At 38.0% G+C, this 14,090-nt stretch overlaps 1 protein-coding gene across 1 annotated transcript in view; it reads right to left on the bottom strand.

Annotated features, from left to right (window-relative positions):
• Positions 1-12,363: 12,363 nt before the first annotated feature.
• The window catches only part of LBR (lamin B receptor), a 42,133-nt gene continuing 40,406 nt past the window's right edge, over positions 12,364-14,090 (bottom strand). Inside the window, exon 14 of the mRNA XM_067729639.1 lies at positions 12,364-12,697. Coding sequence (XP_067585740.1) covers positions 12,663-12,697 — 35 coding nt within the window. The 3' untranslated portion in view covers positions 12,364-12,662. The remainder of the gene's footprint in view (positions 12,698-14,090) is intronic.

The raw sequence follows: 14,090 nt of genomic DNA, 5'->3' as shown, positions 1-14,090 counted from the left end.
TTTTCACAAGGGGCTGTCATACTCACTGCAAGTCACACTGCCTATCAGAGTATGTGCTTCTGCACGTAACCAGAACATAACATGAAACAGCTGCATTCTGGGTATTTTTCAAGGAACATGAGCTCAAGCACACGTCTGTCCAAACCTTACTCAAAGCTTAAGCAAAGGCAAACGATATACTGAGGGGGAAATACTTGCACCATGTATTAGATAAATGGTCATAAGCAATTCACAATATAAATACAAAAAGGCAATAAGATTGTGAAAACTTGCTCAACTCCATCAGTTATTGTGGTGGCTAATTTTATGTGTCAACTTGACTGTGCTGCACGATCCCCAGATATTTGGTCAAACGTTATTCTGAGTGTGTCTGTGAGGTTGATTTTGGATGAGATTCATATTTAAATCAGTAGACTGAGTAAAGCAGACTGCTCTCCCTAAACTGGGGGGGCCTCATCCAATCAGTTGAAGAACCAAATAGAACAAAAAGGGAGATCCTCTTGCCTGACTGCCTGTGAACTGAGATATTGGTCTTTTTTCCCGCCTTTGGACTTGAACTGAAACATTGGCTCTTCCTGGGTCTCGAGCCTGCTGGCCTTCAGACTAGAGCTACACCACTAGCTCTCTTGGATTTCCCACTGCCAACTGCAGATCTTGAGATCTGTCAGCCTCTACAGTTGTGTGAGCCAAGTCCTTATAATAAAGCTCTTTCTATATGTATATACAACCTATTGGTTCGGTTACTCTGGAGAACACTGCCAAATGCAATCATCAAGGAAATGCTGATTAAAACCGCAATGAGATACCACCTTTCACTACCACAGTGGCTAAAATAAACAAACAAAAATGCAGAGAAACAGGGACTTCCCTGGTGGTCCAGTGGTAAAGAATCCACCTCCCAATGCAGGGGATGCGGGTTCATTGCCTGGTCAGGGAACTAAGATCCCACGTGCTGTGGGGCAACTAAGCCTTAGTGCCACAACTACTGAACTTGTGAACCTCAACGAGAGAGCCTGCATGCTGCAAACTACAGAGCCCACATATCCTGGAGCCTGTGCACCACAACTAGAGAAGAGAAAACCTGCACACCACAACTAGAGAGAAGCCCGCGTGTGCCGTAACGAAGACCCAATGCAGCCAAAAAAATAAATTAATTAAATAAATATTAAAAAAATAAGTTTAAAAAATGCAGAGAAACAGGCACTATCTCATACTGCTATTGAGAATTTAATTTTTCCTAACTTTCCAGAAGACAATTTGATAATATATTTCAAAAGCCTTTAAAGAATTCCTGTTATTATTGATATAGAAGAAGTTAGTCACATTTACAAGATTGATTACTAAAATTGGGTTAGAACATGTATAGTATGGTCTTATTTTTGCACATATATCTATAGTATATATTTTTTTCAGTATATACTAAACCATCTGCAAGGGAGATAATAAATGGAGGATTATGAAGGGCCAGGTGATGGCAGGGTATTTTGTCATGCAAAGAGCTTGGGTGAATGCCAGCAGCGTCACTTGGTGCAGGCTGGAATTCACGGGATGCTGCCCTCCTTTTGGCATTTGGCAGAGAGGATCCATTAACCCAGAAGCAGCTGGTTACGTCATGGCACTGCTCTCCAAAAGAAATACCCTTCCCCTCCTTTGTTCTCCCCTTTAATGTGGCAAATGTGAGAGCATCGTTACCAGTGGGAAAGAGACTGCCTTGCTGCCAAGATGTCTGAGTTTTGGTACCTGATGTTCAGGGAGTTGTCTAGAAATTCCAAATGCTAGCACCTTGAAACTGTGGGAAATTGGATTCATGCACAGCCCTCTCATTAAGGAAGTAGGAACTTCTGGTTCAGTGGGAAGTTGAGTTTGGACACAGCTCCTCCCACTAGGGGGAGTTCCAGACCCAGCCAGCTTATTGTCAGGCAACTTGGAGAGTTTCCTCAGGGGACTGACAATCTGACTGGTGCTATCTACCAACCCATAGGACTAAACATCAATATATTTTCCACCATATGTAAGGCTATCACCACTGAAAGCTCCCCAAAACCTGGACCTAAGTTCCAAAGACAAGACCGGGAAAAGTAACATATCTAACAAGATCCCATAGACAAAGAGAAAGAACACAAGAAATAGAAAATTATAAGAGCCCATAAGGATACAAAAGCTCATGCACATACACATTTTACACACACAATTTTTTTAAATGAGCACTTGTCAAATATTTTTTTAACTCATTGATAGAAGAACCAGCAGGATGGTTAAACTGATCTTTTTAAGTATAGGAGAGGGACTTCCTAGTGGTGCAATGGTTAAGAATCTGCCTGCCAATGCAGGGGACACAGGTTGGAGCCCTGGTCTGGGAAGATCCCACATGCCGCGGAGCAACTAAGCCCTTGTGCCACAACTACTGAGCCTGCGCTCTAGAGCCTGTGAGCCACAACTACTGAGCCCGCGTGCCACAACTACTGAAGCCCACGTGCCTAGAGCCCGTGCTCCGCAACAAGAGAAGCCACTGCAATGAGAAGCCCACACACTGCAACAAAGAGTAGCCCCCACTCACCCAATTAGAGGAAGCCCACATGCAGCAATAAAGACCCAACACAGCCAAAAATAAATAAAATAAATTAATTTATTTTTTTAAAAGGATAAGAGAACAGAAATATTTGTAGTTACTGAAAGATATTGTAATGAAATATGATTACCAAATTACATATAAAACTGGTAAATGTCCTACAAGCAATAAAATTGTAACCTTTGAGTTGTAATTTTCTTTATGAGCCAGAAACCATTTGTATTTCTACAGGACAAAATTTCATTTGCATTGTTATCAGAAAGAAACAGACACAGGGCTAACAGTTTTCCATAAGTTAGCATATACTCTCACAGAGTTGTAAAGTACTCTAATCAATAGTAAATAGTAAGTCAAAACAAAAGTAGATACTCCTGAAGTATTTAATAATCCTTAAATGAGCATGTTAGACAACGTTTCAGTATGACATTGAAAAGATAACGTGGTCATCCTTTTGCCTTCTTCCAAATCATGGAATTTTAATTTTTGTCTTATTAGCTCAATTTATGATTATAAACTATCTCCAAAGATTATGTATTATCACAAAAAAAAGGGCCAGCATCACTGTTTTGGCATGACTCATTTACACACATGTAGCAAGAGGTGTTAATTAGTGCATAGACTCCATGTATTCTCATCAACAAATTGGAGTTGTATACACACACCGTGATTTTTGAACTTAAAAAAAAAATGAGGTAGGGACTTCCCTGGTGGTCCAGTGGTAAAGAATCCATCTTCCAATGCAAGGGACGTGGGTTCAATCCCTGGTCAGGGAACTAAGGTCCCACATGCCACAGGGCAACTAAAACCCGCACGCCACAGCTACAGAGCCCACACACCCTGGAGTCCATGCGCCCTGGAGTCCACATGCCACAACTAGAGAGAAGCCCGTGCGCCATAACTAAAGAGAAGCCCATGCACCACAACAAAGAGCCCGCGCCACAACAAACGATCCCGCGCACCTCAATGAAAACGAAGACCCTGCGTGCTGCAACTAAGACCCGACACAGCCGAAAAAAAAAAAAAAGAGGTAGAAGAATTGAAGGAAAAAATGGTCATGGTTGAGACTTGAATTAATGGCTAGAAAAATCAAATACAAGGAATAACTCAGAGCATAGGAAGAAAGCTACAGTAAGATGGAAATCATAAGGCAAAAATTAAGAAGGTATTTAAAGGGAACCCCTAACATTCAAATGATATGAATTCCTGAGGAGGAAATTGAATAGATGGAAAAAACAAACTAAGAAAAAATCTATTTTATTGTCTCTTAACTGATTAAATATTTGAGTTTACGGATTGAAAATCCTTACTAATTCAGGTAGAGTTGTGATAAAGACATACATTTGGACATCAGCTGGAAAATTCCTGAACTCCAAACTTTGAAGACAAGTTTTATAAGAACAGTGATGACATTTAGACTTGTCATCTACATCACTAGCTAGAAGATAATGGAATAACATCTAGAGAATCTGGAAGACTAAGACTGCATGCCAAGAATCTTATTCCCAGCCAAGGTGTCATTCACCCTGTCAAGGTAAAAGAAGAATATTTGCATATCAGCTAGGACTTAGATAATATATAATTCATGCTCTCTATCTGTGGAAAATGCTTTAGTAAGATCTATACTATGTACAAATATATCAGAATAGAGACCCAAAATAAAGGAAAATGAAAAGAAGTAGAAACTGTGGTGAGCAGTATATTGGTAAGCTTTTCAGTACATTATTAAATCTAAATGGATAATAATAAACGGTTGAGGGTGAGTAGTCTAAGTACTAAATATATATTATTTAAGAGGAAGAGTCATACTACAAGAAAAATTCCCTTAATAGTCTTAAGCTAAGAGTACTAAATTATCTCAGCAAAGCCTAGGAGTTGGAGTAGAGGGAAGCATGTACGTGAAGAGTGAAGAGGAGAGTGAAAACCTTCTGAAGTGTTTATATGAGGAAAGGAAAGAGGAGAGGAGGGAAGTAAAAGTTTTCTAAATGTTTCACCTTATTACTGGTTTTAACGTTAGGGAGGGCAGAGGGAAAAAAATGGGGAAATGGAAAATTTTGGTAGGGAAATAATTGATATCTTCTCTTCACTTGAAAAAAAATGTTATTTTAATATGAATTCAAGGAAAGGAAAGGTAACCTGTAATGGAAATGGTATAATGTCTAAATTAATGAAGAAGAAAAAGGCAAATAAATAACAATTTGATCAACCTACTAAAAACAAGAGGGAGGGAGAGAAACAACATACTAAAATAAACAATAATGTAAAGCAATATGAAAGGCACATTAACAGTTATTACATCAAATGTAAATGGATTGCATTCTCTTAGCAAAATTATTACATTGGGTTACAAAACAAAACTATAAGCAATTTATATGAAAAACCCTTACATTAATGAAAAAGCTTGAAACTACCAAGAAAATAAAAACAGCAAAAAGCAGGAATGGTATTATTAATATCAGACAAAATGGAATTTAAGCTAAAAAAGCACAAAACAGTAGCAAGAGAAATAATTTATGAAGATATAAGAGTCGTGAAAATAGTTAACTTTTATAGTGCTTTCTCTCAGGCATGGTTTTAAGTACTTTATGAATTAATTAACTGAGACCTCACAACATCCCTATAAAGAAGGCAGTATGATCCTTAGTTTACAAATGAAGTACAGAGAGGTTAGGCAATTTGCCTAATGAGGGAGCAGAACAGACACAACTCGATCACAGGTCGTCTAGCTTCAGAGTTTGTGCTCTCAGCTGTTTCACTATGTGGTCTCTAGATTAATCAGAGAGTGGTACACTATAGCACATATATACATACATTATGTCTATATACACACATGTATATGTGTACACATACATTATATAAATGTAATTGTGGGAAATTTCAAAAAGCTCTTTCAGAATTAGACAGCTCTAATAAGCAAAAATAAGAAAAAGAAAAGAAGAGTATAATCAACAAACTTGATTAACAGATGTATATAGAACAGATGTATATAGAACCTAACATCTTTCTAATAGACAGTTCACATTTTTTCATATAGCTAAGGAGCTGTTAGAAAACTCAATCATAAAATGGCCACAAAGAAAAATATTTAATGATTTTATGTCACATTCTCTAATCATAAACTAATAAATAGTAAAAATATGACCCAAGATATCTTAACAAGATGGAAAGTAAGAAACATGCCTCTAGATAAGAATATTAAAAGAGAAGATAAAGAGAATATTAAAAAGGGAAGTCACAAAATATCTCAAACACAATAGAAATGAGACTACTTCATACCAAAAATAATGTGAGAGACAAAGCTATGCTCAGGAAAAGCAAAAACAAAATCTACCTCGAATATTCATTATTAAAGAAGAAATACAAGAAATCAACATTCATCTTAAGAGATTAGAAAAAACAACAAAAAGAAGTAAAAGTAAATATAATTTTAAAGTTAATGAAATATATAATATACAAAAAAGTAGAAAAGAAAAATAAATTTAAAAATTGGTTTTTGATGAGACTAATGAAGTTTGAAAATCTAGATGAAGCCAATGATTTCCCAGAAAAATATGTATTATCAAAACTGACTCAAAAAGAAATGGAAATTTTGAGTAGACCGATTGCCATGAGAAATTGCAAATAACACCAGAGTGAAATGGTTTCACAACTTAGTTCACTCTGAACTTTAAAAAACAGATATATTAACATTATTTAAACGATTTCAGGACTTCCCTGGTGGCGCAGTGGTTGAGAATCCACCTTCCAATGCAGGGGATGCAGGTTTGAGCCCTGGTCCTGGAGGATCCCACAGGCCGCGGAGTAACTAAGCCTGTGTGCCACAACTACTGAGCCTGCGAGCCACAACTACTGAGCCCGCATGCCACAACTACTGAAGCTCCTAGAGCCTGTGCTCCACAACAAGAGAAGCCACCGCAATGAGAACACACGCACTGCAACGAAGAGTAGCCCCTGCTCACCGCAACTAGAGAAAGCCCACGCACAGCAACGAAGACCCAACGCAGCCAAAACTAAATTAATTAATTAAAAAAATTTTAAAACTATTCCAGACCTTAGAAAAAGATGGCAATCTCCCCAGTTGATTCTATGAAACCAGCAAAATTTTAATATGAATAATTGGTAAGGATAATATAGAAAACAACTATAGGCTAATTTCACTTAGGACTTGATATAAAAATTCTTTATTAAACTATTAATAGGTTTCAACAATGAATCAAATAATACACCATGACCAAGTAGGGTTTATTCCAAGAATGAAGAGTGGCTCAGTATCTGGAAATCTATAATCTGAATTTGAATGATCAGATCAATAGTTGTAGAAAGGGCTTTATTACGAATTCAGGCACCGTTCCTAATAAGAACTCTTACAGGATTCAAAAGAACGGCTTAAATATGAAAACGACTACCAAAAAACTAAAGCAAATATTATTCTAAATAGCCAAACACTGAAATTGTTTCAAATAAAATCAAGAATCACACATGGATGCCTTTTATCACCATTGTCATTCAACATAGCCTTAAAAGTTCTAATAAATGCACTAAGATAAGAAAATACATAATTCATATTAATGCTGTAAAAAGAGAGAAAAAAGAAAAAAATACCTTTTGTTGATGATATAATTTTATATATAGAAAACCTGAGAGACTAGTTTAAAAGGAAAAAACCCCACCCTATTAGAAGTAATGAGAGAATTTGGTAAAGTGGCTGGGTAAAAACATAAACATATAAAAGCCAGTAACTTTTCCTTAGCAATAAACACCTAGAAATGGAAGTAGAGAACACATAGTACATTCACAATAATGATAAAAAAATTTTAAATATTCAGGAAAAAATTTAACAAGAGCTGTATGTGTCCTAAATAATGAATACTGTAAATTAGGAGGAAAAAAGAAGAATAACATTTGCTGAGAGCTTAAAATATTCTTATTACTTTATATGAATTATTTAATTCTCACAACAACCTTATGAAATGAGTACACTAATTATCCTCATTTTAAAGATAAGGAAATGAAGCCACAGGACACTTACAAGACTCACCAAAGTTACACAGTTGTGGCAGTCTGATTCCACAGCTCTTTTTTTTAATCCTGCCTTCTCTCTTGGATGGGAAGATTTCCCATATCATAAACTACCAATCCTTCCAAAATTACTAATAAATTTAATGTCATTAGAACCCTATTAGGGAGATTTTGGAATTGATGAAATCCACATGGACGAAGACACACTGAAGAATAAACTAGAAATGCACAAAAAATTAAAATACTGCAAGAGTCTTCCTTCACCAGATATCAAAACATACCAAAAAAAAAAAAAAAAATCCACTATACTAAATCCAATAGTGTTTGGCAGAAGTAGACAATAAATCGGTGGGACATAATGGAAAATACAGAAATATTCTGTATTCTCCAAATATCTGAGTTTATATGAAATTTTAATATTCAGCATAGAAAGTATTTTAATTCAGTAATGAGGGATTTTTTTAAAAAGTAAGGGTTACTGGTTACATTGGCCATCCAGCTGGGAGAAAATTAGTTTGGCCCTTTATCTTATACCACATACAAACATAAATTCCAGAATGGAGTAAATTTTAGACGTCTTATAAAACCATAAAAATCTTTAAAAATAAATTTGGGAGATTACATGTACAATCATGGAGTTAGGGACAACTTAATTAAAATTGGAAACCCAGAACCATAAAAGAAAAGATAGGCATATTTGATTATAAAAACTTCTATATGGCAAATGGTGACAAAATAAAATCAATAAACAAATCACAGATTTAGGATAATATTTGCAATGCAAATAACTATCAAAGAGTAAATGTCTATAATATACAAAGAGCTCTTACATATTAACAAGAAAAAGACAAACAATCCAAAGGAAAAATCGGTAAATGTACAGAAGATCAACTCTTGACCAATAGACATAAGATGCTAAAAATAACCAGTAGCAAATGAAATACAAATTAAACTAACAGCAAAGTACAAAAAATTACATAAGGCAACACCTCCTAGTAGTAGAAGGGAAGAGAGAACAGTAGCAAAGAATCCTTTCACACACTGTTAGTGGAAATATGAATTGTTGCAGCCATTGAACAACGATAGCCAAGATATATTGTTCAATTTCAGGACAGTGCATATAAAGACAAGAAAACAGAAAAAAGATGGATGAGACAGAAGGAGAGATGAGAGACAGTTGAAGGACAGAGGGAGGGTAGAAAGGGATAGGGAGAGAGGAGGTGAGGTAAGGAGGGAGAAAAGGAAGAATTAAATCAATTTATGTGCATAAAGTTACATAAACTATCTATGTAAGGGTACCAAAGACATTGTTAACAGTGATGGCCTCAAGGGAGGGGATCTGATGGCTAGCGTAGGGGGCAGGAGAAAACTTACATTCCCTTGTTTATCCTTTTGTATCTTCTGAATTCAGTACTACATGTTTGTTTTGTCTATTCAAAAAATAATAATATTAATCAATTAACTATTTCAATGTTTGTTCAACAACAACAAAAGAATTAATGGATAAAAATGTATAGCCTAATATTTTTGTTCCTCTTTTTATTTCCACATATTGTTAAAGTGAAAATATATGTAGCTGTTTGAGTTGTTGATTTTATGTTAAATCATGAAAGCAACCTGAAAACACATACTAAAATAATGAAAACTAGTGGATTTTCTAAAGGTTGCCGTAAAAGTGTTGGAAAATTTCCTGAGCGCACAGTCCAATATTCCGTGGCAGACACTGCACTACCTGATTGGGGAGGTGGTTTACGGTGGCCGGGTGCCTGACAGCTGGGACAGGAGATGTTTAAACACCCTTCTCTACAAATTTTGCAATCCTGAGGTGCTGAAAGATGACTTCAGTTTCTCTACTGATGAGGTAAGGAAAGGATTTCATTTCTTAACATTACTTGATTATTTTTTAACTAAATATTGCTGCATTATTTAAAATCTGTATTTAATGTTCACTTTTAATGGCTTTTATTAACTTTCAGTATTACAAAAGTAAATTGCCATTACTCTACTAATTACCATTTCGTCTACCCATCCATACTCTCAAGACCCTCCACAGGGGCACAACCTGGAGTCTACACTGTTAAATACAGCATTATGCTGGCCAGTAAATAAAAAGAATGATAAATGGTTCATGCCCTCCAGGAACCTAGAGTATAAAATACAGAGCACAAGGAAGCAGAAGAAAGCTCACCTGTATTGATCTGATCCCCGCTTGTCAATTGATGTCTGTTTCTCATTTAATGCTCAAAACAACTATATGAAATAGATGTTATCCCCAGTTTCAGATGAGGAAACTGAGGTTCTCAGGGTGCAGCCACATACAGTAAGGAGAGCTGGGATTCAAGGATTTTACCCCAACCCCAAGCACCCAAGAAGATGCGATTCTGCATCTTCCCTTGTCCTCTCTCTACTTAGTGTTTAACTTCCATCTAGACCTCCATCTTTGTGAAGCAAGAAACTCCAGTTTACACACAGCAGTTGTGCCCCTGGCAGATGGTTGCTAGCAGAGGCACAAATCCTGCAGACCTCCGGCCTGAACACATGGAGGGAGGACTAGACATCAGTGTGATGGGTGGGAATTTGCATAGGGGAGGTGATGGAAGATGAGAAGGAAGACAACGCCATCTGGGTGAGCATTCCTGTTAAGGCAGGAAAAGCTAGAAGTTGTTGTTTTTAAGATTTCCGTTCTAAAAAACTGTTTAATGTTTTAGTTGTTTAGAGGCTAAAGTCAACCCTTAAGGTAAAATTATCCTTGAAAATCTTTTAAATTGCAAAAAAAAAAAAAGTGCAGTGGGCATGGTTTTTGTATACAGGCTGTTACTTTGAGTATGCACAAGAGAATAAGAAATACAGTAACATGCAGCATACAATTCCATTGGCAGAATTCTATCAGACTACAGAATGGGATTCTGAAACCGTATATTTCAGTTACTTTGTTGCTTTAAACACTGGCAGTTTTATGACAGTTCCTACTTGCCACCTCTACCTGTTCCTTGTCAAAATCTTAGTTTCTGCAGATGAATTTTTTTTTTTTTTTTTGTGGTACGCGGGCCTCTCACTGTCGTGGCCTCTCCCGTTGCGGAGCACAGGCTCTGGAAGCGCAGGCTCAGCGGCCATGGCTCACGGGCCCAGCTGCTCCGCGGCATGTGGGATCTTCCCGGACCGGGGCACGAACCCGCGTCCCCTGTATCAGCAGGTGGACTCCCAACCACTGCGCCACCCGGGAAGCCCCTCTGCAGATGAATTTTTTATCAGTGATTCTGCTTGTTAGTTGATATTTCCCTGTGGCCCTCGTTAATTGGTCAGTGTTTTCCTTGAAGATATCAAGAAAGCCACCACTACCCACTTTCCTGGCCCTATGAACATTTGTCTTCTTTGTCAGTGATTCTTTTTTTTTCTCTCTAACACTTAAGGCCTAGGACCAGACATGACACAGAATGAGTATTCTGTACAGTGTTCTATTAGTCAAGCAGCCACAGAATCAGCTTGAGAGGAGAGTTAAAGAATTTGGGGCAAGGTTTTTAAACTTTCAGAATCCACCCTCTGGCCACAAATGTTTTACATTCTTTCCATAAGCAAAATGCACTCACCTCCTCTCAGACACCTGCAAGTTCTCATTTCATTGCAGTGTTAAGATCAAGGATCTTGTGAGGTCCCGGAGCAGATGAGACTCTTCGGGTGCAGGCCCTTGTGTATAACTCCTTAAGTGGTTCCTCTTCATATGAAGCTCTTTGAATTAAAAACACTTGATCTGGCCCAACCACCACCATATATATCACAGGGAGTGATGGGAAAAGCATAGGACTGTGCTTCCATGGACATTTCCCTTCAAAGAGGGGAAAGTGGAAGGCACGCAGCCCTCACTAGTCCACAGAAATTCTGAAATCCAAATGGGTAAATGATGCAGTTCCTTGATTAGGACTCAGTCTTACTTCCTGGGAGGACTCAGGGGCTCTTGCCTCCCTCCACTGGGATCTTGGTTCCACCCTGTGAGTTAGCCTTCCAATTCCGTAGGAAATAGCCCATGTTTGCAGCTAAATAGTTTTCTCAGCTGCTTCCTGTCAGTAGTTGTACTTCCTGTCTGAAGTGTCCTCTCTTCATGTTTTACTGTCTCTGTCCCTTTTGGTCTAGGCTGATACAATTCATTTTTAAACATTGTGGGTTCCTTATGAATCAATTTATAATCTAATAAAAACTGCACCAACATATATCCTTGGGGCAGCGTGGCTGCATTGTTCTGGCTCAAGGTTTCTCGTAATGTTACAGTCAGGAAATCAGCTGGGGCTGCTGTCGTGAAGGCTGAACTGAGGCAGGAGGATCTACTCCCAAACCCACAAGCTCATACGTTAGCCAGAAGTCTTAGTGCCTCAACATTAGGGACCACGGGGCTGCCTGATGGTCCTCAAAACATGGCAACTGTCACTCCCCAGCATGAGTTAACTAAGAGAAAAGAAGCTGCAGTGCCTTTTAAGACCTGGTCTCCAAAGTCCCACTTTAGGGAGAAATGGGGAGATATTGGCCACAGGGTACAAACTTTCAGTTGTAAGATAAAGAGGCTCTGGGGATCTAATGTATAGCGTGGTGACTACAGTTAATAATGTTGCAGGAAGGGGGACCCCTTCCAGGGCCTGAGAGGGGGCTCTTGTCTGACACTCAGAAATGAATTATCCGAGGAGACACACGTGCTGACAAAGCAAAAAACTTTATTGGGAAGAAGCACCTGGGCAGAGAGCAGCAGGGTGAGGGACCCCAGGAGAACTGCTCTGCCACGTGGCTCTCAGTCTCAGGTTTTATGGTGATGGGGTTAGTTTCCAGGTTGCCTCTGGCCAATCACTCTGACTCAGGGTCTTTCCTGCGGGTACCGCGCATCATTCAGTCAAGATGGTTTCCAGCGAGGAGGACTCTGGGAGGTTGGTAGGATATGTGGACTGGAATCTCCTCTCTCCTTTTGACCTTTCCCGAATTCTTCCGATTAGTGATAGCTTCGTGTTCCTTACCAGGACCTCCTGTTGTAAGATGCCTCACGCTAGTGGCTGCTATTGGGCCTGGCCGGGGCGGGTGTCTTCAGTCAGTGGTTCCCCTAACAGTAATACTGTAGTGTATACTTGAAATATGCTAGAGAATATGAGGTGATGGATGTAGTAATTAATTTGATTGTGGTAATTATTTCACAACGTATATTTATATCAAATCATCATGTTATACACCTTAAATATATATATATATATAGTTTTATTTGTCAATTATACCTCAGTAAAGCTGGGAAAAAAAGACAGAGGGTAGAATAATATATACTTTACGAGCTGAGTTTTTTTTAACAAAATTTGATTTTAAAGTTTAAGAAAAAAAAGTCCCACTCCATCCCTTTCATTTTATTTCTGTTTGATAGAAGAGGTCACCCAGTCCAGGCTCCAGTCAAGAAGAGAATTAGACTCCATCTTTTGAAGGGGTGAATGTTAAAGAACTTGACATATTTTTAACCAGCACAACCACATTTATCATTATCACTTAATAGGTTTTTGAAGCCATATTTTTTCCTAATTAATTGTGACCCTGGGGATCAGTCAAAGGAATAACTGCTCTTACAGAGCTTTTATCCAGTCAGTACTTAGTTATAACTTACCAAGTGCGAGATATAGCTGGTAAACAGGAAGAAAGAGCTTTTTGTTTCCCTATTAAATAACTTTTTATTTTATTATTTTTCTGCTTACTTATTTTATAACTGGAAGTTTGTGCCTTTTGACCACCTTTACCAGTTTTGCCCACCCACCCCGCATCCCCTCAGTGGTCAGTTATTCTTAAGATCATTCTCACGTTTCTTCTACAGGTTTTACCAAAGTAAAATGATTTGTTATACTTGATTGCATCCGTTATCTGTGGGTGTAGTTCATTGAGGCAATGGGTAGTCAGAATCACGCTAGCCTTTGAAATGTGTTTTTTTCCTTTTATGCAACTCAATATCAAAAAAGCAAAGAACCCAATGCAAAAATGGACAGAAGACCTAAATAGACATTTCTCCAAAGAAGACATACAGATGGCCAACAAACACATGAAAGGATGCTCCACATCACTAATCATTAGAGAAATGCAAATCAAAACTACAGTGAGGTATCACCTCACACCAGTTAGAATGGGCATCATCAGGAAATCTACCAACAACAAATGCTGGAGAGGGTATGGAGAAAAGGGAACCCTGTTACACTGTTGGTGGGAATGTAAATTGATACAGCCACTATGGAGAACAGTATGGAGGTTCCTTCAAAAATTAAAAATAGAATTACCATATGACCCAGCAATCCCACTACTGGGCATATACCCTGAGAAAACCATAATTCAGAAAGACACATTCACCCCAATATTCATTGCAGCACTATTTACAATAGCCAGGTCATGGAAGCAACCTAAATGCCCATCAACAGACAAACAAATATTGAGAGTTTTTATCATGAAAAGATGTTGAATTTTGTCAAATGCTTTTTGTGCATCTATTGAAGTGATCATAGGATTT

This window comes from Pseudorca crassidens, chromosome 2, assembly GCF_039906515.1.
Source record: "Pseudorca crassidens isolate mPseCra1 chromosome 2, mPseCra1.hap1, whole genome shotgun sequence".
In the NCBI taxonomy this organism is placed as follows: Eukaryota; Metazoa; Chordata; class Mammalia; order Artiodactyla; family Delphinidae; genus Pseudorca; species Pseudorca crassidens.
The sequence above is the reverse complement of the archived record's forward strand: the minus strand, read 5'-3'. Positions and strand labels throughout refer to the sequence as shown.